This window comes from Maniola jurtina, chromosome 8, assembly GCF_905333055.1.
Source record: "Maniola jurtina chromosome 8, ilManJurt1.1, whole genome shotgun sequence".
NCBI classification, from domain to species: Eukaryota; Metazoa; Arthropoda; class Insecta; order Lepidoptera; family Nymphalidae; genus Maniola; species Maniola jurtina.
Window position 1 is genome coordinate 13,744,420 of NC_060036.1, and position 27,806 is coordinate 13,772,225.

A 27,806-nucleotide genomic window follows, 5' to 3' on the forward strand; every position below is an offset into this window, starting at 1 on the left:
GTAGTCCACGCGGAAGCAGTCAAGGGCATAAGTTAATTATAATATAATTAGAGAAAAATCTTAGGATATGATATTTTATAATACAGGCCGTAGATAATTTAAATAAAATTTTAATCACAGTAAATATTTAAAGAGACCATATAAGATGGTCACTGGTATAAGTACGACTTTATTATCTGTGAGCTCTGTACTTGCGTTGCAGAGGTCGGTGTCACATGTACAATAGGTGACGAAAAGATCACCGTTTCCTGTCTGCCTTCTGCATGTGTGTTCGCCGCTTTGCTCCTCTAAGTACCCGCATTGACGGACGATTCGCACTGTGCCGTAAACTGGAAAGAGAAAAGTTTTTACTAAATCAAATTAAGTTAGGAGTGTGGTGGCGCTCTTTAGGGAAGGCCTATGTCCAACTGTGGACGTCCACAGGCTGATGATGATGATGAAATTAAGACTCAAATAGGCAGAAATAAAACACGGCTGCACAAAAGTGCACACTTTTTTCCTTTTGCATATTTGCGAAATTTTTCGGAAAAGATTTTTGCTATTTCAGAGTTTTCTAGTAGGTAAGTAGGTCCTTTTGGCAGAGTTCTTGATCCTTTCAAGACACGGGATACAATGTTTTTTTCTTGATGATTGCATCTCAATATTGTGAATGGAGATAGAACCATTCGGAGATGTCTTTTTAGTTTTTAAGCAATTAAAAATCATTTGCTTATATGGTATACTCTCCATCTTAATGACTCTACAGAAAGTAGGTTCGTAATCAGAGCTTTCTGGCGATGTTGAGACATCTGTTGCCAACACTGTTTCACTACTTACTAGAGAACTTAGGTCCGTAGCCGGAGCTTTCTTGGACGGATTTGAGATTTAGTTCTATAGACGGCGATGTTGAGACATCTGTTGCCAACACTGTTCACTACTTACTAGAGAGCGTATGTTTGTAGCCAGAGCTTTCTTGAACGACTTTTAGATTTAGTTCCGTAGACGGCAATGTCAAGACATCTGTTGCCGACACTGTTTACTAGTTACTAGATAACGTAGGTTCTAGCCAGAGCTTTCTTGAACGGCTTTAAGATTTAGTTCCGTAGACGGCAATGTCAAGACATCTGTTGCCAGCACTGTTCACTACTTACTAGAGAACGTAGGTTCGTAGCTAGACCTTTCTTGGACGGCTTTGAGAATTAGTTCTATAGACGGCGATGTTGAAACATCTGATGCAGACACTGTTTACTACTTATACTTACTCTCCATCTTAATGACTCTACAGAATGTAGGTTCGACGGGATCTATATGGTCAGGCGGGTCTCTGAGTGAGCAGTTCACGACCCCCAGGCTGAAGGAGTCGAAGTTTTCCCCACAGCGAGGGTCAAACGCGCTGTTGCAGTCATAACAGAAGATTGACGAGGCTGGAACAGAAACGATAGAGTTATTAATATAACCATAAACCGGCTGAGCTCGCGTGGTTAGTCGAAATATGACTATGCTTACGACTGACTTGCACCGACTTTCCCGAAATTTTCTGAAAATCCTTTCTTATTTGGGAGTGTACGTCAGAACTGAACGGTACGAAAATCCTACCTTCAAAATGTTAAGCTATCACCTGATGATGTAGAATTAGAATGTACAAAGGATTTTTTAAAATCCAGGTACAAGCTAGCCCTTGACTGCAATCTCACCTGGTGGTAAGTGATGATGCAGTCTAAGGTGGAAACGGGCTAACCTGGGAGGGGTTAAGATACTAAACCCTTTGGTTTCTACTCGGCATCATTGCGCTAAATTGCTTGGCGGCACGTCTTTCCCGGAAATTTAGTAACTAGCCCCGGCCGAAGCCTCCAATCAGATCACTTTAACTTTAGTCAAAGTGCTGTAACACACCTAAAGATTCTTATCAAACAAATTGATTTGCCACAGAAGCCTTACTTATCGTATCAAGATAATCTAGAAGACTAATTTTATTATTATATGGAAACGTTTTGGAAGGAGGGGAAAGAGTGATCTTTTTTAGTTTTTTTTTTCAATGGCGTTTTTAAATATATATCTACTGTTTATCAATCTTGGAAAATTCATTAGTTTCTTGAATGTATAATTACTACAATCACTACCCATCAATAAAGTTCCCATATTATAAATGCGAAAGTGTGTTTGTTTGTTGGTTTATTGGTTTGTCCTTCAATCACGTCGCAACGGAGCAACGCGACGGATCGACGAGATATTTTAAAGAGATTTTTTATTAAAGACTCCCGGTCTTTAATAGAGTAAGCTACTTTTTATCGCGGAAAATCAAAGAGTTTCCACGGGATTTGCAAAAATGTAAATCCACGCGGATGAAGTCGCGCGCATCTTATAAAACTTGAAGATTATTTAGAACAAAAAAAATAAATTGGTTGTCTGTAAAGTCGGTTTACTGACGATAGTTGAACGTGACAACAAAGGCCGAATGTGCTTCTTTGTCGCTCGTTCCGCGCCCTCGTTTGCACTTCAAGCCTTACATGGAACGCCTCAGAGCGAGGTAACGCCGCATGAGTCATGTTTTCTCGTGCGTGCAGCCGGCTCTATCGAATTATAAGACGTTGTCACGTCAATAATGTATATATTAACGAATATGATTATATTCATGACACATAATTCGTACCAGAATGATTACCAAATTGAAACGGAACTTTTTTGCAAATCTATCAGAAAACTGAATTTAGCTGCCACGAAAAAACTGAATCAACTTTTTGGCCATAATAAAGGTTTTTACCTATTCTAATTTCGGTATTTACTCATAGGAATTAGGAAACACCTACAGTCACGTTAGTCTTCGAAAACCAAGCTACCAAGAAAAAAGTGAATCAACTTTTGGGCCATAATAAAGGTTTTTGCCTATTCTAATTTCGGTATTTACTCATAGGAATTAGGAAATACCTACTGTCACGTTAGAATGGAAACCTTACGTTCACTTTGTGGAGAATTGGATTACTTGTCATGCTGAACTTGGCTTGAATTTGCTTTGGAAGGCCATGCGTAATTTAATAGGGCAACGATGAAACTCGATATTAGGGCGCTGATTCTGGAGTTTATTTTGTTGCTATATTGACTTTTTTCAAAATATGATTAAATTATATACCTATGATTAAACTTTTTATTTATTTTTAATAAATTGTTTTGACTTTGACTTGACTTTATATTTCACCCTTTATACAAAGGATAGTTCAGTGATCCATTAGTGGTCCACCAGAAAAATACCATAAGTAGTTGATTATAAAAAAATATCACAGTTTTCCTAAGAAGAAACCTTCGTGCAAGGTCCAACAACAACTGTACAACTTTTCAAATCAATCGGATGAATGATACACGGATGCATAGCTAAGGAACAGACAGCCAGACAAACATCGATTTGTATATTAATATGTAAGGTCAAATATAGGGTATGAAAAAATCTACTATTTTTTAGTAAATTTAGAATTTTTGGGGTTCCGTATCCACACAAAACAGGAAACCTTATAGGATAACTTCGTTGTTTGTTTGTCTGTCTGTCAAGACCCATGAACGAAATCAAAACCTGTAGGGTACTTCCCGTTGACCTAGAATCATGAAGCAAGTAACAATGTCTTATAGCACAAGTAAAGGGAAAAATCCGTTAACTGTGAATTTGTGTTTACATCCATCCATATTTAATATTATAAATGCGAAAGTGTGTCTGTCTGTCTGTCTCTCTGCTACCTTTTCACGACCGAACAGCTTAACCCATTCTGACGAAATTTGGTACAGGGTTAGCTTGTATCCCGGGACGGATATAGGCTACTTTTTATCCTCGAAAATCAAAAAGTTCTCACGGGATTCCTAAAAACCCATCCGCTTAACCGATTTGTATGCAATTTGGTACCGAGGTAGCTTGTATCCCTGTAATTGACATAGGCCACTTTTTATCCCGGAAAATGAAATAGTTCCCACGGGATCTTCAAAAACCTAAATCCACGCGGACGAAGTCCCGGGTATCCTCTAGTTTAAAATAAAATAAAAAGTGTTATTTCTTGTACGATGGTACGGAACCCTTCGTGTGTGAGTCCGACACGCACTTGGCCGGTTTTTTATTAACAAGTAGGCTTACCAAATTGAAAACACAATATCAAAGAAAATAGAAGCACCACTAAACTTGATATTGATGTCATATTACTTGAACTAGTAACACTTAGCGAGGGATGGCCCTTACTGAATTACCTTGATGCCCCATAAAGTTGTAACTTAATTATAGGCTTCTTGTAGTCCAGGGGCATGCTATAATATATAACTAGCGATAAGTCTATTGAAATTAAGCGTACCGAAGTTAATGAGCTGTATTTCTTTCAACTTATACGCGAAAAATCTTAGTGGAAATTTTTCTTCAGTTCCAGCGATTACTTCCTACAAACAAACTCACAAACTTTACCTCTTTATAATAATAGTTTTTAATTAATAAGTACTGTGTTTGTTGCAATAAAGTTTTAATACTACTACTAATTTAAAATTAATTATTGTACTAAATATTATAAAGGCGGTGTGTATGTGTGTGTGTATGTTTGTCACTCCTTTACGCAAAAACTACTTCACGAATTTGGCTGAAATTTTAAGTGGAGATAGATAATATCCTGGATTAGCACATAGGCTACTTTTTATCCCGGAAAATCAAAGAGTTCCCATGGGATTTTGAAAAACCTAAATCCACGCGGGCGAAGTCGCGGGCATCGGCTAGTTGTCCTATTAAACGGTCCTATGGTATGCTACAGTAGGTGTAGTATTATGTTTCTTGGACGAAAATAAAGCTACTCTCTACGCTAAGTTTATCCTTCGCTTTATAATAAGTAGACACATTACATTACATAAGTACAAAGTTGTAACTAGTTTTTTGTAGTAGCTAATCAATTAAATATTAATATAAAGTTGCCTTTTAAAATAGTTTCGCTTTATGTATAACAAGACCTTAGGTTACCTACTAATAGGATTTGACATTTTTACTATATTATAATAAACGGTATATACTTGATTATGATTACACAGAAATAATAGAAAAATAAATATTAATTTATAGTACTACTAGGGGATGCCCGCGGCGTGGATTTCGATTTTTTAAATCCCTTAGGAACTCTTTGATTTTCCGGGATAAAAAGTAGCTTATGTCCTTCCCCGTGATGTATCCCAAGTCTGTACCAAATTTCATTAAAATCGGTTCAGCGGTAGGGCCGTGAAAACGTAACAGACAGACAGACAGACACACTTTCGCATTTATAATATTAGTATGGATATTTCTAGTTTATAGGTAGAAAAATCGATTTTCTGCTTTGTTATTACTTGTTATAAGTTTAAATTTTTAATTGCATGAAATTTTTATTGATTCCGTGAGAACCCTTCGTTTTTTGGATAAAATTAACTTCGAAATCTAAAAAGTCACGTCGATACAGTACTCTATTGTGGTGTGATTGAAGGACAAACTATAACAAAAAACACACTTTCGTAATACGGATAGTACTTAATACAAACCTGTAACCCAAATCTGATCGAAAATTCGAAGAAACATCTCCAACAATAATATTATTCTACATTCTACTCAGTTTTCTAAATTCTAATCACGTTTTGAAATAGTCTCATATTACGAGTAAGAATCGAACTGCACGTACTAATCGGAAGTTTGGGGGGTATAATGTTAAACAATATGCACATATATAATTCGAACGAGTGGCTCGGGTGTCGATTTACATAATTTAATCCGATATTCCGAGTTCCCCATGTTGCGAAATTTAGAACAGGCTGCGTGTCAAGAAACTGTATGCTGTAGAGTTTCATTACTCACTCGTTCGACAAACTACAGTGCATTCAGCGATATTTTTTGACGTGACAACGTCTTAGAATTCGATAGAGCCGGCTGCACGCACGAAAAAACATGACTCATGCGGCGTTACCTCGCTCTGAGGCGTTCCATGGAAGGCTTGAAGTGCAAGCGAGAGCGCGGAACGAGCGACAAAGAAGCACAATCGGCCTTTGTTGTCACGTTCAACTATCGTTAGTAAACCGACTTTACAGACAACCAATTTTTTTTTAATTTTTAGGGTTCCGTGCTTTAAAAAAGTAAACGGAACCCTTATAGGATCATTTTGTTATCTGTCTGTTTGAATATGTCTGTCCTTCTCTGTCTTCGTCCGTCAAGAAAACCTATAGGGTACTTTCCGTTCACCTAGAAGTATAAAATTGGACAGGTAGGTATTAAAGCACAAGTAAAGAGAAAAATCCGAAAGCCATCAACACAAAAAAAAAAATGTGTGAAAAATTAAATTTAAATGGACAAATAATTAATATTTTCAATTTTCAAAGCAAGATAACTATCCAAGTGGAGTATCATATCCAAAACAGATTTTTATTTATTTTGATGTATTTTAATTTTTTGATTTGTCGTACAAAATCTCGAAAAAAATATTCGAGTACGGAACCCTTGGTGGGCGAGTCTGACACGCACTTAGTCTGTTTTTTCATAGAATATTGCCATGCCAATTTTAAGCGTTTGCTTTTGACGCTCTCAAGGATGAGGATTTTTAATAATTATTCTTATATGATTGCACACTCTAGTGCGGCACGGGTAATAGTAAATTCACGGAAATTAATACTAGCGATTACGGTATTGCATTATGTAACGTACGCGCATCTCGGCTGCGTCGTAGCTGCGCGCGCGCCGGTGCGTAGATGTCGCGAACACTGGATGCGACAATCACTATTCACTACTAATATTATGAATGCAAAAATGTGTTTGTTTGTTGGTCAATCACATCGCAACGCAGCAAAGGATCAACGTGATTTTTGCATGAGTATAGTTAAAGATCTGGAGAGTGACGTAGGCTACTTATTATACAGGAAAATTAAAAAGTTCTTACAGGATTTTTGAAATCCTAAATTCAAGTAGATGAAGTCGCGGGCATGAGCTAGAAAACATAATAGCGAAGCTTTCAATGTAAAAATTAGTAGTGTATAATGGAATTTACCCGGAAAAAGTAAAAACCCGACTACGATTCTCTTAATAAACGCTGAAGTATTAAAGTAAAATTGTTTTTTTGACGCTTGGTATTTTTGAATGTGGTTGTACATTTATATTCAAGAACTCAAAATTTTCTTCTCTTTCATTTGACATCCCACTCGATAAAATAACAAAAAAAATAAAATTTGGAAACCCCCACTTTTTTGATGTAACATCCGTTAGGTCCATTATTTCCTATAAAATATAGCCTATGTCACCCGGACCTTTACAACGAATCAATTGACACCTCATTCATCAAAATCAGCCCTGTAGTTTAGACGCTACAGTGGAACATACAGAAAGTGGATACAAACATACATACATACATAGACTGCTAAATCATAACCCTTCCTTTCGGCTTTGCCGTAGTCGGGTAAAAAGGCGATTTCATGGAAAAAAAATGTTGACCATTCATCTAAGCTTTGTCACATCCAGTACACTCTACATTGACGTTTCTAAACTTTTTTTTACTGTACGTCCGTCCGCGCTTCGCGAAACGGGGTCAAGTTTATTTGCGACCACTTTATTGGGGTTTAGCAGAAATCGCGAGTCGCATTATAAACAAACTAGCTTTGTTTTGTTTTCACTATCGTTTGAGGCACGCTTCGTTGTTTTCACTCTCGTCAGTGGCACACTTTGTGACATCATGACAGAGTATTGTTGTTTTGTTTGTAGGTATAGATTTTTAGCCTAAACTGATTAACTAACCTAATAACTGCCTCAATTTTTAGCCTTGCCAACTGCTTCGATTTTCAGCTTAACCTAACTAATAACTGCCTCGATTTTTAGCCTTGCCAACTGCTTCGATTTTCAGCTTAACCTAACTAATAACTGCCTCGATTTTTACCCTAACTAACTGCCTCGTTGGTCTAGTGGTTAGCATGTTTAACTGAAAATAACGAGGCCAGGGGTTCGGTTCCCGGGTCAGGGCAGAAATAGGTTTTTGGTTTCTCTGACAAGAAATTCTTAGTACTAGCCCGGAGTTAGGAAGTTGGCGGTGCATCAGTCCTCGGAGAGCACGTAAAAGCCGTCAGTCCTGCGCCTAATCTCTCTCTGGTCGTGTCGGATTTCCGTCCCGTCAGGCTAAGAGAGTGAGGGAACAGAACGTGCAGCTGTGTTTGCGCACACACTCTTGCACAATTATATCTCCAGCGCAGTTAGCTAATAATAATCTATGGAGATTGGCTTACGTGACCGAAATTCGGTCGAGATGACATTACTATTGTTATAGATTTTTAGCCGTGACAGCTTGGTGGATAAGATGCCGGCCTTTTTTATGCGGGGTTGGAGGTTCAATTCCGGGCACGCACCTCTATCTTTTCGGAGTTACAAGCACTGCGTTTGAGGAAATTAAATATCATTTGCTTTTATGGTGAAGGAAAACATCGTGAGGAAACCTGCATGCCTGAGAATTCTCCATAATGATCTCAAAGTCTCTTCATCCGTACTGCCCCAGCGCGGTACACTTAGGCATAATATTGAGTCGGCGATGGGTTGAACATGATGGTGATGTTTTAATGGCTGCACTCTACCTTAGCGTGTTTTAGCCCTCTTTGACTAGTTATTTGTATCTAGATTCTAGATTTTTCCAGTGGGTCTCGCATAAGCGCAGGCTGGTTTCCGGCTTGTCTGACTAGCTCGAGTTTATCAATCGGGAGTAGGTTGTCTTCCGCATGCGCTTTCTCTTTATTGGCACCTCTTACACTGATCTGTGATTGTATCTATCAATTATTGTACAATCGTACTAAAAGACCTTAATGTTCTTTGGATATATTCAAAGGATTTAATCTTTTAAGTAATAACATAGTTAGTTACTAACACTAGATGGATCTTGTTCTCGGAATAAATAATTGAATTATTAATACAGAACAGATTGATATATTTATAGGATAGATCCAATGTAAATAATATGCATGTCTACTATATTCTAGCAAAACAACATTATTAGCTTCGAGTATCTATTAAAATGGCCCATTCGTTTAACCGATTTTGATGAAAGGTACAGAGGTAACTTGTATCCCAGAGTCGGATAACGGTAACTTTTGGTCACGGAAAATCGAAGGGTTTTTGCGGGATTTTCAAAAACCTAAATCTACCTGGACTTAGTCGCGGGCATCATCTATTTGGTACAAAGGAATACGAGTAGCATCACATGGACAGGCATAGGCTTAACAGTTTTTACGGTATTTAAAAAAAAAATCAGTTAAATGCGAGTCGACTCACACACAAAGGGTTCCGTACCATCGTATAAGAAATAACACTCTTTAATCCTTTAAATTTTCATGGCAGCCATTTTGAAATACCTAATTATTATTTATTAAAATAGCAGCAATAGAAATACACATTCTGTGCTTTCGAATCTATACCTATTACGGTTCATGAGATACAGCCCGCTGACAGACGGACGGGACGGACGGAAAACCTAAATCCATGCGGACGAAATCGCGGGCATCGTCTAAGTAGTACTACAAAAAAAATTGTCACGAAGTATCCAATACCTTCAATAGTAATAGTATAGTAGTATAGTAGTAGTAGTAGATAGATAGATAGAAACACTTTATTGCACACAAAAACACATTTAAAGGATAACAACACAGTAAGAAGAAAACAGAAAAAAAACAATTGTGTGCAAAGGCGGCCTTATTGCTTGGAGCAATCTCTACCAGGCAACCTTTGCTGAAAGGAGAAGTTAGTAGTTATAGCTTCAATTCCAATAGTATTCGTAACCAAAAATCTTATCTATCCTTCTTCCACAGGTTTCCATGAAGCGATCGGCGAGGCCATCGCACTCTCAGTATCCTCTCCCCGCCACCTGCAGACCCTCGGCCTCATCCAGCGCTCAGTGGATGACACAGCCCATGACATCAACTACCTTTACACGCAGGCTATGGACAAGCTGTCCTTCCTGCCTTTCGCGCTGGTGATGGACAGGTGGCGATGGGATGTATTCACTGGTGATGTCCGGAAGGAGCAGTATAATTGCCATTGGTGGAGACTAAGGTTGGTATATTTATTTTTTATTTTTAACCGACTTCCAAAAAAGGAGGAGGTTCTCAATTCGTCGGAATCTTTTTTTTTTTTTTTTTTTTTTTATGTATGTTCCCCGATTACTCAAAGACCCCTGGACCGATTTGGAAAATTTTTTTTTGTTTGAAAGGGTATACTGTGCAGATGGTCCCATATAAAGGTAAAGATCTGATGAATATCTTCGGAGATGGAGAACAGAACTCCTCAATGGATAGGAGCAAATTGCTCGCGACCAGTGTAATAGCTTAGTAAACAGTAGGGTTTTAACTGGGCATAGCATATTATAGTACAGTGGGCCACTAAAAATTGTGAAATAAAAAATTTTCAAAAGAAAAATAAAACCGACTTCAAAAACCACAAACACTAAAAAGTAAAAAATAACTTTTATTTAGCTACACGTGTAATGTACCTAGGTATGAAGTCGAGCGAGCATATTAAAACAAAATTAGAAATCCAAGAGTGAAGCTCGCCCGACTTCATACCTAGGTACATTACACGTGTAGCTAAATAAAAGTTATTTTTTACTTTTTAGTGTTTGTGGTTTTTGAAGTCGGTTTTATTTTTCTTTTGAAATTTTTTTTAGATTAGCGCTTGGCTGCAATCAGACCTGCTGGCAAGTGATGATGCAGCCTAGATGAAGCGCGCTTGCCTAGAAGATGCCTATTGACTTTTGACTTGAAGGTGGAAGTGGAAGATTAAAAGTGGAAGGGAAAGTACTAAGGGGAGGGACAAATTAGAAATACTTTTATCTGATGTATTTCAAAGATGTTGTCTATATTTGAGGTCAGGTTCAAAAATCATCACTTGCCTCAATCACACTGACTCGAGGCATTTTTTTCTCATCAGACTCAAAATGTAAATATGTATCAGCTTTCTAGCGTCATCCAGACCAAAGCTATAACGGTTCGAAAATACGACGAAACTTCGAGAAAAGGTACGTAGTGCCTTGTCCTTTAGATTGGCTCGTCTTGGTGGAGGCGCTATCGTTCCCCCTGATATTGATTTCTCAATAAATTTGGTTTAAAATTATCATTTTGTTTAAAAAGTTCTGACCTGAAACTCTGACCTCCTTAATTATTTCAAAGTCTCGAGGGAAAGTTCTACGTTCTTCTCTACCTTCCCAAAAAACCGTTGCATTTAATTTGTATAACCTTGTTGTTAGTAGAAAACTATTTGATGCAGCTAAGTGCAACTTCGCGAATTCCCCGTAAATAAGACATTACATTTAAAGATTGAGACATTACCTAGGTACTTCAAACAATCTAGTAAATACTAAGTACTTAGTATTTACTATATAAGTATATTTGATGTGGTTACTGCAGCGCGCAAGTAAGCCGCCGCGATTATATGCATTAGATAATGATAATTACTAATAACGTAGTTATAACGTAACTCGGTTACATACCCACACGCTCGGTTGCACAGAAATAATGCGTGGACTGAGCGGGTCACGAGCGATCAGTTGCTACATCTTCCAGGAAGATTCTAGGCATGAATCTATATACGTATCAGACCAAAACCAATTTTAAACCCAATTTTTAAAATGAACGGTTCCTCTTTTTAACCGACTTCAAAAAAGGAGTAGGTTCTCAATTCGTCGGAATCTTTTTTTTTTAATGTATGTTCCCCAATTACTCAAAGACCCCTGGACCGATTCGGAATTTTTTTTATTTGAAAGGGTATACTGTGCAGGTGGTCCCATATAAATTTGGTGAAGATCTGATGAATATCTTCGGAGATGGAGAACAGAACTCCTCAATGGATAAGAGCAAATTCAGTGTAATAGCTTATTAAACAGTAGGGTTTTAAATGAGCATAGTACAGTGGGGCCACTAAAAATTGTGAAATAAAAAAATTTCAAAAGAAAAATAAAACCGAGCGGGCATAATAAAACAAAATTAGAAATCCAAATGTGAAGCTTGCCCGACTTCATACCTAGGGACATTACACGTGTAGCTAAACAAAAATAATTTTTTACTTTTTAGTGTTTGTGGTTTTTGAAGTCGGTTTTTTTTTTCTTTTGATTTTTTTTTAAACTGGTCAAGGGTGACTGACTCGTACACGAAGGGTTCCGTTACCATCGTTCAAGATATACATAACACTTATGTTGAACATTGCAAGTTAATAACGGACAGCGCCATCTTATGTAATTTTGTAAACTAATCAATTTTTTGGACACATTTTAATTATTTTTTTGGGATATCATCAATTCACGGTTTTCGAATTTTCCCCTTTATTTGTGCTATAAGACCTAATTACTTACCTGTTAAATTTCATAATTTTAGGACAATAGGAGCATTTAAGGGTTTCTTGAGAGACACGACAGAAAGACAGACAATAAAGTGTTATTATAATGGTTTGTTTTTTCCTTTTGAAGTACGGTACCCTAAAAATATGTCCTTTAAAAATAAGATGACTATTTAAGCCTGAAAAACATAAATTGAGTAAGCATCTATCCTCCCACTTAATATGCTTTCTCTTGCGAGATACAAATTAAATAGTTCCCTCGGACCTCCATTACTTTCGCTTTCCAAATCCCGATTTGAATGAGATGCCTTACACTTAAATTATTTATTACTAGCGACCCGCCCCGGCTTCGCACGGGTGGACATTTATTTTTTCTATTTTCCGGGATAAAATATAGCCTATACGGATTCGGAAGAATCCCTCTAAGTAATGGTAAAAGAAATTTTGAAATCGGTCCAGTAGTTTTTGAGCCTATTCAATACAAACATACAAAAATACAAAGGTTTCCTCTTTATAATCACACTAATATTATAAAGGCGAAAGTTTGTATGTGTGTGTGTGTGTGTGTGTGTGTGTGTGTGTGTGTGTGTGTGTGTGTGTGTGTGTGTGTGTGTGTGTGTGTGTTTGTTACTCCTTCACACAAAAACCACTGGACGGATTTGGCTGAAATTCAGAATGGAGATAGATAATATCCTGGATTAGCACATAGGCTACTTTTTATCCCGGAAAATCAAAGAGTTCCCACGGGATTTCTAAAAACCTAAATTCACGCGGGCGAAGTCGCGGGCATCGGCTAGTATAAGTATAAATTGGTATAACATTAGCATATCAGTTCTACGTACCAACGCAAGTGATCAGCGATCAAATTTTCACAATGTTTAATTATTTACGTATCCCTCCCTGATATCTGACGGCCTCCCTGGCGTAGTGAGGTCTTATAAGTGGGAGGTCCCAGGTTTCGATTCCCGGCAGGGATTTAGAATTTTATAATTTCGAAATCTCTGGTCTGGTCTGGTGGGTGGTTTCGGCCGTAGTTAGTTACCATCCTGCGAGCAAAGCCGAACCGCCAAGGGATGTACCGTTCTGGTACGATGACGTGATAGAAACCAAAGGAGTATGGGTTTAATGAAAACTGTCATACCCCTTCCAGGTTAACCCGCTTCCATCTTAGACTGCATCATCACTTACCACCAGGTGAGATTGCAGGCAAAGGCTAAGGCTATCGACAGCTTAAAGATAGATTGATTATAATATTATTTTCGGCCATTAATCGATTTAGACGAAATTTTATATAATAGCTTGCGTCACGGTCTTGAAGACGGACATAGGCCTCTTGTTATCTCAAAAAGTCAAAGAGTTCCTACAGGATTTTTGGAATATTTAAATCTACGTGGACGAAGTCGTAAGCACAATCTAGTGTTTTTAAAGCAAAGAATGAATTGGCAACTTTTGGGTTAGGCATCTTTGATATTTTCCACATTATGTATGTAATATCACATCTTTATTATATAATCATAAAACACTATATTAGAGTCAGCTAAGCTAATGTACTGGCTCATTGGACTCTATCAGTTAAATATTACCTATGTGTACAATGGAATTTTGGTGCTAAACTTTTTATATCGGAAAATCAAGTTCGCAAGGGATTTTGACGTGACAACGTCTTATAATTCGATAGAGCCGGCTGCACGCACGAAAAAACATGACTCATGCGGCGTTACCTCGCTCTGAGGCGTTCCATGTAAGGCTTGAAGTGCAAGCGAGAGCGCGGAACGAGCGACAAAGAAGCACAATCGGCCTTTGTTGTCACGTTCAACTATCGTCAGTAAACCGACTTTACAGACATCCAATTTTTTCACAAAACCTAAATCCACGCGGACGAATTCAAGGACATCATCTAGTATGTGATAGGTATTACATAAAATAATATGCAACAAACGCAACAAAATATAACTTTAGTTCACATTTGAACCAGTTTAACTACAACTCGCATTGCGGTTGAAAGTCGGCCTTGACTCTTGAAAATTTTGTTTGATTTGAAAGCTTTTACGGTGACCTTTGTCAAAGGCGATAGCGATTTCTAGAAATTACTCACAGAATTCTAAATCATCATCATCATCATTATCGACTCATAGACGCCCACTGCTGCACATAGGTCACTTGTTATAGACATAGGCTCCTTTTTGCCCCGGAGAACCAAAGAATTCCCACGGGATTTTAAAAGGCCCGTTAAACTGATTTTGATGAAAGTACTTATGTTATACCTTAAATCCCGGAAACGGACATAGACTGGAAAATCAAAAAGATCCTACTGGATTTTTCAAAAAACCTAAATTCACGCGGGAGAGAAGCCACATATATTACAAGTAAACCAGTTTACGCCCACGACTTCGTCCGTGTGGACTACACAACACACACAACCCCTATTTGAACCCCCCAAGGGAATGAATTTTCAAAAATCCTTTCTTAGCGGATGCCTACGTAATAGCTATCTGCATGCCTTTCAGCCCGATCCGTCCAGTAGTTTGAACTGCGCGTCGATAGAGCAGTCAGTCAGTTTTTCCTTTTGTATATTTTTAGATATAATGAATATTTAATATAATGAACACAAGAACAAAGTGTCATAAAATAATAACTAACGATAAACTAAGAAATATGTCAATGGACGGACTCTTAGATATAAGTACTTTTATAAGTTTAGGTTAACATAAAATTACTTATTAGCTTTACTCGTAGGCTAGATTGTAATCTTAATAAAGTACTGCTGTCAGTACTTTATGGTTATAAAAAAAAAAAAATTAGATAAGTAAATATTCACAACACAAGTTAAACACAAGTTCTAAAATTTGCTTTTTTATATAGTGGTTTTTTTCGCTCTCCTGTAGGTAATGTAGCTAATTTTGACTTTTGTGGTGTCAGAACTTAAGTGACGATATGCAAAACGCGTTCCTTCTATGACTTAAATCCGGCGTTATTAATCTTAAGTACTCTCACTTGCAGCATCCATAATAACGTTGTAACACTTTACTTACTACACATGTTCAAATAATGATGTAACTGATTTGTACTATTGACTAATTGGCCCAATTCATTTTAATGTTGAAAACATTACATGCAAAACATACAAAGCTACCACGCTATACAAATAAGCAAGCTATACTAATGCCCGTGACTTCATCTCGTATACAAAAACTTATATGTACACTAGAGGATACTCGCGACTTCGTCCGCGTGGATTTCGGTTTTTTAAGATCCTGTGGAAATTGCTTGATTTTCCGGAATTTAAAGTTGCCTATGTCAATTACAGGGACGCAAGCTACCTCGGTACCATTCATACAAATCGGTTAAGCGTATGGGTTTTTGGGAATCCCGTGGGAACTCTTTGATTTTCCGGGATAAAAAGTAGCCTATGTCCGTCCCCGGGATATGAGCTAACCCTGTACCAAATTTCGTCAAAATCGGTTCCAAACGCACCCTGGTCTGAGCAGAAGTGCGAATGCGAATCATTAGATGAAGGTAATGATGCAACCACTAAGATATTTATTCACTCTTGATTTGCCTTACCTTTTTCACTCGCATAAATTCCAGGTATTCCAATAATGTTATCAATACTTTTAGAGTCTAATTTAACATTTTACTTCAACAGGGAGCAGTATGGAGGAATCAAGCCGCCGGTACTCCGATCCGAGCTGGACTTCGACCCTGGCTCCAAGTACCACATTCCGGCCAACATCCCGTATATAAGGTCAGGACCTTTTGTTTTCGAACTTTAAGAGGGCTCTCTCCGTCACTCGTTTCATACAATCGTAGTTCCAATTTCATTTGAATATTAAGCAACCAAAGTCCATGAAATTTTGCAGACATATTCTAGAAACTAATATCTGTGTCTGTGGTTTTCCAGATTTCTGTTAAAATATTCGGTTTCAAAGTTACGCGGTCTTAAAAATTTACATACAAATCTTTGAGCCCCTGTAATTTTAAAACTACATATTTTTAGAAAAATCTAACAAACCACAGACACAGATATTAGTTTCTAGAATATGTCTGCAAAATTTCATGGACTTTGGTTGCTTAGGTAATATTCAAATGAAATTGGAACTACGATTGTATGAAACGAGTGGAAACGAGTGACGGTTAATAAAATATTTTCAGACTAGCTAAGTGTCCGATGGGATTTACCATGGATAACATCTCAGGAATCATACGACTGTTCTCAAAAATTGAGTTTATGGGTAACCTGCTCTGTGCAAGCCCTCAGGGGCCTGGAAAATACCTGATTAAAGGAGTGACGATGCACTAACCTTAACAGGTATAGGCATCGATGTAGTAGGTAACCACTAAGCTATCGTTGTTTTTAGGGTTCTGTACCCGATGGGGCCAAAGGAACCCTATTGGCTGTTATTAAGCCACCGCTGTGTATATGTCCATTCATCTGTCTGACAGCGGACTGTTATCTCGTAAACCGTAATAGGTAGAGAGTTGAAATTTTCACTGAATGTGTATTTATTGACGCTATAACAACAAAATAATAAAACTTTCAAAATGGCCGCCATGAAAATTAAAAAATTAGTGTTACGTAGCATAAAAATATTAAATAGTTTTATAAAATGGTTTTTTCTTGTAGAAATACATAGCAATTTAAGCGCTTTTTGAGGTAATGCGTAACTCGACCGTTATGTAGAGTACATTCACTAAAGACACAGTTACTTTGTTTTCCGAGTCACACACACCTCAATAGGGATTTCGTAACAATTATGGACCATTAAAACGCGTCATGTAATCCTACGTATATTGTTTAAAACGTGCATATTATAGAGAAAGTGTCTAATTCCTTTGTTTTAATACCTACTTTTATCGTAAAACCGAGATTTCCCTAACCTTTGTATCCTTTTGAATAGCCTCAGACCGATAAATCTCCATTTGAAGTAAATTTAGGCTGCTCAACTGGACAGATACACTTAAAATCTAACAACGCGCATAAGAAGTAGTCCAATTTCTTCGTAGGACAGATTCTTTTATGGATTTTTTCTATTATGGATTAAATACACAAGCCCGCCTAAGTTTTATTTTAGTACAAAACGGTACAAAAGGTAGTCTGTTTGTCAGACTTCACTAAAGGCATGGTTCCGGCGAGCTAGGACTACTTTGAAGGCGATAAAACAAAAAATTTGCTTGGCAATATTAGCCTCATTGGGCAGCTTGAGGTATTAACTTACTACGGTTGCTTTTAGTAGATACGAAGCTTGAAATTCAACTTCTAAAGGTCTCCACGTTCTAAATATTACAATAAGTTGACTAACTGCCCTAACTCATTGATCAGAAGTGTATATATTGGCTTGTGCAATAACTGAGACAACAATCTTTGTTCTGAATAATTCCTCACTTTCACATAGGTAATAAAAATAAACAAGTTTTTAAATCTACATATAAAATATATTGACGCAATGGTTTTTTACGTTTTTAAATAAATATTTGCCATCATTGATTGTTCTCTGTTTTTAGTTTTATTATAAGCCTATAATAAGATACATTATAGTTTAACAAGTGTAATATTTTGGGTTTAATATTATGTCAATGAGTCTATAGATTATGGAATTTATAAGTAAAACAGTTTACCTAATTAACTATGGCATTAATCAGATGAAATATAATCAAGAATAGAACAAAGTTCCGTAATTTTCGAGACTACTTGCAACGATTTTATAATTAAAACGAAATGCATTCGAGATTTTTCAATCTACTTTTTCCGTACCATTGATTCCTGTCTACTTAATATAGTTTATTACGGACGTAATTCCTGTTAAGTGAATTATTTCCAACGGTGGATTACCAGCAATCTTTAAAACGCGTTACGTAAAAGCTTACGCAACTTCTGCTGGCGCGATAAACAACAACTTTGCTATTATACCTATGATTGTGCGTTGCAAGGAAACTGTCGATTTATTTAACTTGCTAATTGCCATTTTAGTTTATGATATACACATGTACTCAATTAATTGAAAACTGTATTTAGAGATCTTTATGAGCGCGGCGCCTTACATCGTCAAATAAAAATCAGCAAATAAACATTTCGAGAATGTATTGTATAATACTTTCGGTAGTATATTTACATATCCAGTCATGTGGTAAAAATAAAATAAAAATAATAATAATTAATTAATAAATCTTCTAAACACAAATCAACATTTAAAGCTATCTACAAAAAAAAAACAAAGAGATCAGTCCTTAGTGATGGTAATCACCGCCATCCTCGGAGCCATCGAAGTGACCTCCGCCGTAACCTCCTTCGAAGCCGCTACCTCCGTAGCTGCTGCCTCCGTAGCTGCTGCCTCCGTAGCTGCTGCCTCCGTAGCCGCCCTCTAGGCCTTCACTGCCGTGGTATTCATGCTTGTCCTCGTGGACGATAGGAACTGGGATTTTGACTGGATAAGGCACGTGTTTCTCTACTTTGTAAGGAATGTGCTTCTCGATGTGTACAGGGTAAGGCCTGTCTACTGGGATATGCACCGGGATAGGAACCTTCTTCTCCACTGGGTAAGGAATGACCTTCTCTACGGGATAAGGCGCTGGCACTGGTACTTTGACGGGGTAGGGCACGGGTTTCTCCACATGAACTGGCACTGGGTTATCGACGTGCACCTTCACGGGGTAGGGCACAGGTTTCTCCACTGGGTAAGGCACTGGCTTCTCAACTGGCACGGGGACTGGCTTCTCGATGTGAACTGGTCTCGGGTGGTCCACTGGCACTTTGACGGGATAGTGGATAGTCTTCTCGACCGGGTAAGGCACGTGCACTTTAACTGGAACCTTGACTGGGAAAGGCACTTCCTTCTCTACTGGGTACGGGTGGGGCACGTGCACTTTCACTGGCACTGGGATGTGCTTCTCCACTGGGTACGGGACGTTCTCGTAGACCTTGACTGGATAGGGTCTGTCGACGTGCACTTTGACTGGAACAGGTACATGTTTGGTCACTGGGTACGGCTGGGGGATGTACTCGGGCACTTTGATGGTTTCCTTGACCGGGAAGTGAACTGTTTTCACGACTGGGTATGGTTGGGGTACGTGCACTTTCACTGGGTACGGTACATGTTTCGTCACAGGGTACGGGATGTGTTTCTCCACTGGATACGGGACGGGTACTTTCTTGATGACAGTGATGGTTTTCTCGTGGTGCTCGTGGTGGTCGTGGCCGTAGCTGTCACCACCACCTCCTTCGTAACCGCCGAAGTCTCCACCACTGCTGCTTCCATATCCACCGTCTCCAAATCCACCGTGGTCACCGTAGTACTCCGAGAGTCCTCTCTTGTCCTGTTTTTTGTTTTCCTCTACCGGTGTGGATTCAGCCTTGGTGTCTTTTTCCGCCTTGTCCTCTGCCGTGGCCAGGCTTATAGCCACGGCCAGGATGAAGGAAGTTCTCTGAAAACACACAATTATTACATTATGTATAGTTTTATAATAAGCAAATTACGACTGCTTATTAGATAATATTATTTAAAAAACATATTAAATTGCATCATATTTAATTATTAAACATTCTCTTTATGCCATAATAAGATCGGACTAAATAGCCACTAAGAAATATTTTCGTTTTTACATTCATGTTTGTTAAGAAAAAGTTGCATATGCTTCTAATTGGAGATGAAATTATGTATGCAAATTTTTTATTGGTTTTCTTTTGTTATTATTTGTTTGTATAGTACTAACCAATAGCCTCATGTCGCTGGTTTGGTATTCAGCGAAGGCTGTGCAGGAGTGTGCCTTGAGAGTCGCACTCGGTGGTTTTATACTGGGAGTAAGTTGTTTCGTCGATCACTGAGGCAAATACTTTCACTCATACACCCATATTATATACCCATACATCCATACGCGTGTGTGTGTAATTTGGTACAATTTTTTTTTCTTTTAAGATGGTCACGAATTATTTTATAATTTGGTTTGTTAATTAGCTTGCTTAATTTTGTATGTGTTTAGTTAAATTGTTAAGACGGTAGCGAAAATAAATGTACCTAATATTGGGTGAATATAGCAAGAATTTATATATTGGCTTGTACAGTTTCCGAAACTATAACTGCACTTACCTACTTAACGTTTGAAGCTATCAATAGAACAAAAAAGTAGACAGTAGACAGCCAAACTAAAGTCCATAGTTTAAGTTTTTAATTAACATAATATAATATCAACCTGAGTTGGAGGACATTAGTCAATTAATTTCCTTGAATTTTTGCACGGAGTTTTCAAATTACGACGACTATTTTAACATACAACAAGTCCTGAATCGTTCACTGACTGACTCATCAACACCCAGTCCAAACCTGGACTTAGAAAGCTGAAATTTCGTGAAATTCCCTTTATAATGAAGACAAAGAAGAAGGCTAGACTTATCAAATTTCCCACGGGAGCAAAGCCGAGGGCGGTCACTAGTCTAAATATATAAATGAAAAGCTGACTGACTAACTAACTGACTGGCTGATTGATCTATCAACGCACAGCTCAAACTACTGGCCGGATCGGGCTGAAAGCCATGCAGATAGCTATTATGACGTTGACATCCTCTAAGAAAGTATTTTTGAAAATTCAACCCCTAAGGGGGTAAAATAGGGGTTTGCAATTTGAGTAGTCCACGCGGACGAAGTTGCGGGCTGGTCTTCGATATAAAATGATTTTAGCTCAACGCTGACTAACCATATTATCTTTTTTTTTAACCCCCGACCCAAAAAGTGGGGTGTTATAAGTTTGACGTGTGTATCTGTGTATCTGTCTGTGGCATCGTAGCTCCTAAACTAATGAACCGATTTTAATTTAGTTTTTTTGTTTGAAAGGTGGCTTGATCGATCGATCTTTGTTCTTAGCTATAATTCAAGAAAATCGGTTCAACCGTTTGAAAGTTATCAGCTCTTTTGTAGTTATTGTAACCTTCATTTGTCGGGGGTATTATAAATTTTTAATTTACACTTGTCTTACTAAGGTTTTTAATAAAGTTTACCTAAGATTATAGCGAATGTTGAATCGCCATAAAAAGGTTGTTCGTCTGATAATGTAACAAGTACAAAGTAGTTTAAAATTACACTATGTGCAATTTTAACGTACTTATGTAACAACTCTTGGCTGTTCAAATTAAATTAAATAAAAAACGTCGGTTTCATGTCTGTTGCCTTGAAAATATTCACTAGTAGAGCAAGATCCCACTGCGAGCAGACCTTTATTTTCTGAGAAACAAAATGTGTGGGATAGAGCAGCGTTGTGTCGTGGGCCAATTTATAGGTATCAGCTACTGAAAGTACCTATTTAAAAATTTACTCACTTTTCTTAAAGTCTGACTGCTGATTTTACGGATATTTTACAGAATATTTTTAATAATTAATGTTCAATACTGCCAGACACTCCTGTCGGCGTTAATATCTGTCAAAAAATAACATAGTTTATCTTATAGTCGTAATTTTTATATTAAGTATACTTCTCAGGAAATATACATAAATACAGCAGTCAGACATTACGAAAAGTGAGAAATGTTTTTAAGTGCCTTTAGCCACGTTAATATTTATTATGTATATAGTATTACCGTGCTTTAGCGACTGATATCTGTTAATTGACCCGAGGTACAGGCTAGCAAATATGCGTACGTTAAAAATACACACAAGAACTACGCTATCCCACACATTTTGTTTTTCAGAAAATAAGGAAGGTCTGGTGGTAGTGGGATTTTGGACCATAGGGTTTCAGAACCAATCAAACCATCATTCCACTCACATAACCAAGAATCATATCCTTTACTCGCAAAGGACCTTACTAACGAAATGAGCGCCCTCACCTTTAGGAGTGGCTCGGGTTCGATTTCTGGCAGAGCCAATTTATAATTTCTAACTTCTCACTTGTTTGATCCAATGGGAGGTTTATGCCATGGCTAGTTACCACTCTACGAGTAAGGAATTGTGCCAGAAAGCGATTAAGCGTTCCGGTACGATAAGGGGTATGGGATTAATAAAACTGCCACACCCCTTTCATGTTAGCCCCATCTATCTTAGACTGCATCATCACTTACCACCAGGTGACATCGCAGACCAGGGCTAACTTGCAGTAGAATTAAGAAAACTTCGTTCGTCGGTAAGAGCTCTTGACATTGTTATCTAATACATTTTTTGTGACGTAATTGTACTTCAACATACAACAAAAACATCACGGCATTTCTAAGCTTCGATAAGTCACTGAGTCAGATTACGTCTTTATAAGGACCATTTTATCAACCATCAGTCTGCCATCTTCGGGTATTATCATGCCTGGTGCCACTCTTTGTAATCAAAAATTGTGATAATGTCTTTATTAAGCACTAATATTAAGTCAATACCGGTATGATAGCTTGAAGATAAGTTTTATCACAAAAAACAGTGGAAAATACAATGATTGTCTAAATTCGATGTAAATAAATAGATTTAGTTATCAAAAAGTGAATATTATGTTGTCAGTGACTCACCAAAAGTACTTACCAAGGGTCGGAAATACTATTTGTCGACTAACTGACTGGTTAGCTAGCTGGTTGAAAAACTGAGCGTTTTTTTAAAAATAGGCTACGCCAGAAGACTTCCCCCGTAGTCCCTTCATTCTGGTTCACCTACTTCACTCCACTCGGCTTCTGTCCTACTCCTAGAGTTACTTTGTAAAACGCGAACACTTTAACCTGACATAGCCCAAACTATCAGCAAGCTGAAGTCACTCAAGTGGGCAGGCCATGCTTGACCGTTGGAACCGAAAAGTCCTAAAAATCCTGGACTGTCATCAATCGCATACTAGTAGGCGTTGCATACACAGCCCTCAATCATGGTGCACGGACGACATAAAGAAAGTAGCGGGAAGCGGGTGGATGAGTACCTAAGGCTGAGGACAGGATATGGTGTACCCACTAGCGAAAGCCTGTGAAAGGGAGTTCAACAGTGGACGTGCGTCGATATGATAAACTAATAAACTTTGTTTTTAGGTGGTTATAAGATTTTTGACTAGGTACTTATTGGTATTCTGAATCGATCAGAACCAGATTTACTTTATTATTAGCTGCTAGCATAACTCAACATTTAAAAAACCTCTATAAAAACCTCTATAAGAAAACTAGAAAAGAGCTGATAACTTTCAAACGGCTGAACCTATTTTCTTGGATTATAGCTGAGAACACTCTCGATCAAGCCACCTTTAAAAAAAAAAACTAAATTAAAATCGGTTTATTCGTTTAAGAGCTGCGATGCCACAGACAGATACATAGAAACATACGTCAAACTTATAACACCCCTCTTTTTGGGTCAGGTGTAAAAATCGGAAGTATGTAAAGCATTAATATGCTATTCATAATAGCTATTCTGATTAACATTATAATAGGTCATCAATCAATGGTGTAACAATTACTATAATCGATCATTGAACCTAGTATATAGTACGAACCACGTAACTTCAAGAATTAGTTGAACTTCATTGAAGGACGTAATTACTGGTACTATCAGTATGCGCATTGTTTACTAATACATCGCCCATCTACATAAATTGGAATAGGTACCTAACTAAGAAAGCTAAATTATTTTTCACGAAAAAAAACGCGTCAAGTGCGAGTGGTACTCGCACACCGAGGGTTTCGTACCCATAGTATAGGAAATAACCTTTTTTTTGTGATTTAACACGATTTTCGAAAATCGTAATCGACAGCAAATTCTGCCCCTTGATTGGTTGAATTCGCTGTTCACATTTTTTTCACAGCCTGTGTGTGATTACGACGAATACGTTCTTATACAATCGGGGGCAGGGCTCGGAAACCTGGTAAATTTTTTTTTAACCAGCTCGTCAGAAACGCCATACTTTTCAACAAGTGTAAATTAAAAATTTTCAACACCCTCGACAAGTGAAGGTTACAGTAACTAGAAAAGAGCTGATAACTTTCAAACGGCTGAACCGATTTTCTTGGACTATTCCGCGCCTACGATCCAAAGTATCTGAGTTTTTCAAATAAATAATTATGTATATCTAAGCAACGTCCATCTTGACAGCTTGACATTTGTCAATTGACACTTGAATATTATGGACCTAAGGGATATCTAACCTTCTTTTCTATAAGAAAACAAGAAAAGAGCTAATAACTTTTAAACGGCTGAACCAATTTTTTTGGATTATAGCTAAGAACACTCTCGATCAAGCCACCTTTCAAACAAATAAAAGTAAATTAAAATCGGTTCATTCGTTTAGGCACTACGATGCCACAGACAGATACACAGATACACAGACACACAGATACACACGTCAAACTTACCCCTCTTTTTGGGTCGGGGGTTAAAAAGAGCACCACGCAGCACCATACAGATTTGTCTGATTTAGCGGATTATAGCAAATTAAGCTTTTGGCTCCTTATATACAGAGCTGTGAAAAAATATAGACTCAACAATATTTTCAATTTTTATTATAAAATAAGTACCGATTATTAAATATCGTTTCATTTAGTAAATGCTACAAAGTCATTACTCTCTTCATATAAATAGATCACTTTTATATTTTTGAGTGATGAAGAAAAAACCAAATAATAAAAAAATTCAATGGATGTTCGTAGTGAAAAATTATAAACTCAACGTACATAATGCATGTTATATTTAGCTAATATTTTGTCCATTTACCCTTATTTTTAATAACGTCTATTAATCTGTTAGGTACGCTATCAATTAACTTCTTAATTACAGTGTGTGAAACTTCAGACCAAGAAGACTGCAGTCTCTGTTTGAGTTGTTGAATATCATTTATAGGAGGCTTTTCTCTATCGTAAACTTTCCTTGCTAGAATCCCCCACACATTCTCCATCGGATTTAAGTCCGGACTACACACTGGCCACTGTAATGTCGATATACCAAAGTCATACAACCACTTTTTTGTACTCTTAGCAACATGTATTGGAGCGTTATCTTGTTGAAAAATAATATTTTCGTCTTCAGTCAGGGTTATGAAAGGTAAAAGGTAATCATGTAGAAGATCTTGATATTTAGAAGCGTTCATTCGACTGTTACAAAACGCCAATTCTGTCTTTAGATGGCCAGTGATGCCGCCCCATACCATGAGTGATCCACCTCCGCGTGTTCGACGTGACATTATTTTTGTGTCGTGTCTTAAATCATGCCAGTAATATTTGAAACCGTCAGGACCATCAAAATTAAACTTCTTTTCATCACAAAAAATAACATGTTGCTAAAAATCTTGCCCTTTTTTAAATATTTTTCTGCGAATTTAAGTCGGTCTGCAATGTGATGCTCTTTCAAGGCAGGTTTACTAAGATATTTCCGATATTTCAAATATCCGGATGCTTTTGCCCACTTCCTAATAAGACTCGGATCACAATCTAAGTTATATCTGTGCACCAGCGCCGATGACGATGCTCCAGTGTTCGACAATTCCCTTAAAATGGCGCGTTTCACGGTAGAAGAAAACTTAGGAGGTCGGCCAGATCGTTTACTTTTGCCATAATTTTCAATTCCTAGCTTCAAAAAGTTCTTTACCACACTCTGTGATCTACCAATAATGTGGGCTATTTGTCTTTGAGTTTTACCACAGCTTCTCAAATCGATAATTCTTTGTTTTTCTATATCACTTAATTGTTTACCACGAGGCATTATCCAAGGTAATTAAAATATAATCATCACAAAAAATATAAACTCGTCAATTTAAACTTCTTAAATAACAAATAAAAGATGCAAGCACTTTCCCTTATCACGTTCTAATTGCGGCTGAGTTTATAATTATTCACAGTGCAAGTGATACGTGTGACAACAAGCGTTGCGCTCGACGTCAAGGTCACGCAGAGACAAACCGTATTATACGTACCATGCATGTGGGCATATTTAGTATTAGATGACTTTGTTAGAGCTTAAGTTTGTTGAGTTTAATCTTTAAAACATTGAAAAAATGATTTGAGTCTATATTTTTTCACAGCTCTGTATCATGGACTTCCGCAAAGTAACGCCTGCTTCTATACAAGATCAAGGACGTCGACTAACTGTATGTGTTTTTACACTGTGATACTATATACCAGTAGCACTTTAGATAGTAGGTAACAAGCTACGTGTTCCGCGTTTTAAGTGCCTCAAAACATTGGCCACGGAAATGATTGCAAAAATAATTGCAAATCATTGCAAAAAATATTTGAAAAGAAGCAATTTCTAACATAGGGAACTGTTCAGATATTATGCCAAGAAATAAGGTCTAAATCCCTATTAATCTTCAAGGTTTAGTTATTTACCATATACCTATAAGCATTTATTCTGTGATTATAAATAGAGATTATTTAGTTTAGACGATCATAACTGTAGAACTAAACAACTTAATTTTTTTTCGGTAATTTTCTCACGCAACTTCTAAAGCTACAACTAAATAGCCGATTTGAAGTGGCTTGGGTTTTATACAATAATAGCTTAGCCCGCGACTTCGTCCGCGTGGATTACACAAATTTCAAACCCCTATTTTACCTCCTTAGTAGGGAAATTTCAAAATCCTTGAATTTTCAAAAATCATTTCTTATTGGTGTCTACGTAATAATAGGCTATCAGCATGCCTTTCAGCCCGATCCGTCTAGTAGTTTGAGCTGAGCTTTGATAGATCAGTCAGTCAGTCAGTCACCTGTTTTATAATATTAAGGTATTGCATAGCATGTTTTAACACAAATGAGATTTTTGAGCTTATGTAACAATTATTGTATTTCAAGAGGCGCGAGGGTCAAAGGTTTACCTCAACAATATTACATCTAATTACCTGTCAAGTGTTTTGATTTTGATCATTGACCTTTTTATTCTTTTAGTGGAAAAAGTAACACCACCTGCCCGGCTAGCAGGGGCAGTAGATAAAAATTATATCCCCCGATTATATTCACTGATGGTATGGAAATCAGTGGATATAATCGGGGTTATAATTTTTATCTACTGCCTATGCTAGCCGGGCTGATTTATTCGACTTCGTCCGCGTGGATTTAGGTTTTTAAAAATCCCGTGGGAACTCTTTTTGATTTTCCGGGATAAAAAGTTGCCTTGTCTGTTTTTGGAATGATGATGATATAAATCGGCTAAGCGGATGGGCCTTTAAGAATCCCGTGGGAACTCTTTAATTTTCCGTGTCAAAAAGTGGCCTATGCCTGTCCTCGTGATGTTAAGCTAAACTCTGTACCCGTCAAAATCGGTTAAACTATTGGGTCCATTGAGACGTAAAAAGTTAGCAGATAGGCAGACAGACACTTTCGCATTTGTAATATTTATGCATATGGAAGTATAGTACGCGACAGGTCAAGATGGCAATCGGGGTGGGGACGCCCCGCACACCCGCACAGCCCCTGCGCTAACCCCGTGCGGGATAGCGCGAGTGACGTGCGGGTGTACGGGGCGTCCTCCCGCCTCATACCCCAATTGCCATGTCGACCTGTCGCGGTAGAGACGTAGACCTTGGGAAGAGGAGATTTTGCATGACTCCTACACAAATGTCTCTCAATCAATGACGGCTTGAATGAGGTACTGTT

At 37.7% G+C, this 27,806-nt stretch overlaps 3 protein-coding genes and 1 long non-coding RNA gene across 4 annotated transcripts in view; 2 read left to right on the plus strand and 2 right to left on the minus strand.

Moving 5' to 3' along the window:
- Positions 1–27,806, plus strand: part of LOC123867372 (angiotensin-converting enzyme) — a 335,250-nt gene that overhangs the window by 18,431 nt on the left and 289,013 nt on the right. Inside the window, exons 8-9 of the mRNA XM_045909375.1 lie at positions 9,775–10,018; positions 15,939–16,037. Of these exons, the coding sequence (XP_045765331.1) occupies positions 9,775–10,018; positions 15,939–16,037 (343 nt within the window). The remainder of the gene's footprint in view (positions 1–9,774; positions 10,019–15,938; positions 16,038–27,806) is intronic.
- Positions 95–4,194, minus strand: LOC123867387. Its single transcript, XM_045909399.1, has 3 exons — positions 4,091–4,194; positions 1,242–1,403; positions 95–329 (listed from the first exon to the last, which is right to left on the minus strand). Exons 1-3 carry the CDS (start codon positions 4,149–4,151, stop codon positions 115–117), a joined length of 438 nt encoding a protein of 145 aa, XP_045765355.1. The 5' UTR covers positions 4,152–4,194; the 3' UTR covers positions 95–114.
- Positions 18,355–20,063, minus strand: LOC123867380 (pollen-specific leucine-rich repeat extensin-like protein 4). The gene is made up of 2 exons (XM_045909391.1): positions 20,000–20,063; positions 18,355–19,711 (listed from the first exon to the last, which is right to left on the minus strand). The coding sequence occupies exons 1-2, from the start codon at positions 20,009–20,011 to the stop codon at positions 18,518–18,520; spliced, it is 1,206 nt and encodes a 401-aa protein (XP_045765347.1). The 5' UTR covers positions 20,012–20,063; the 3' UTR covers positions 18,355–18,517.
- Positions 23,959–27,752, plus strand: LOC123867404. The gene is made up of 3 exons (XR_006796412.1): positions 23,959–24,033; positions 26,900–26,903; positions 27,741–27,752. It is a non-coding gene; the product is annotated as an uncharacterized LOC123867404 (long non-coding RNA).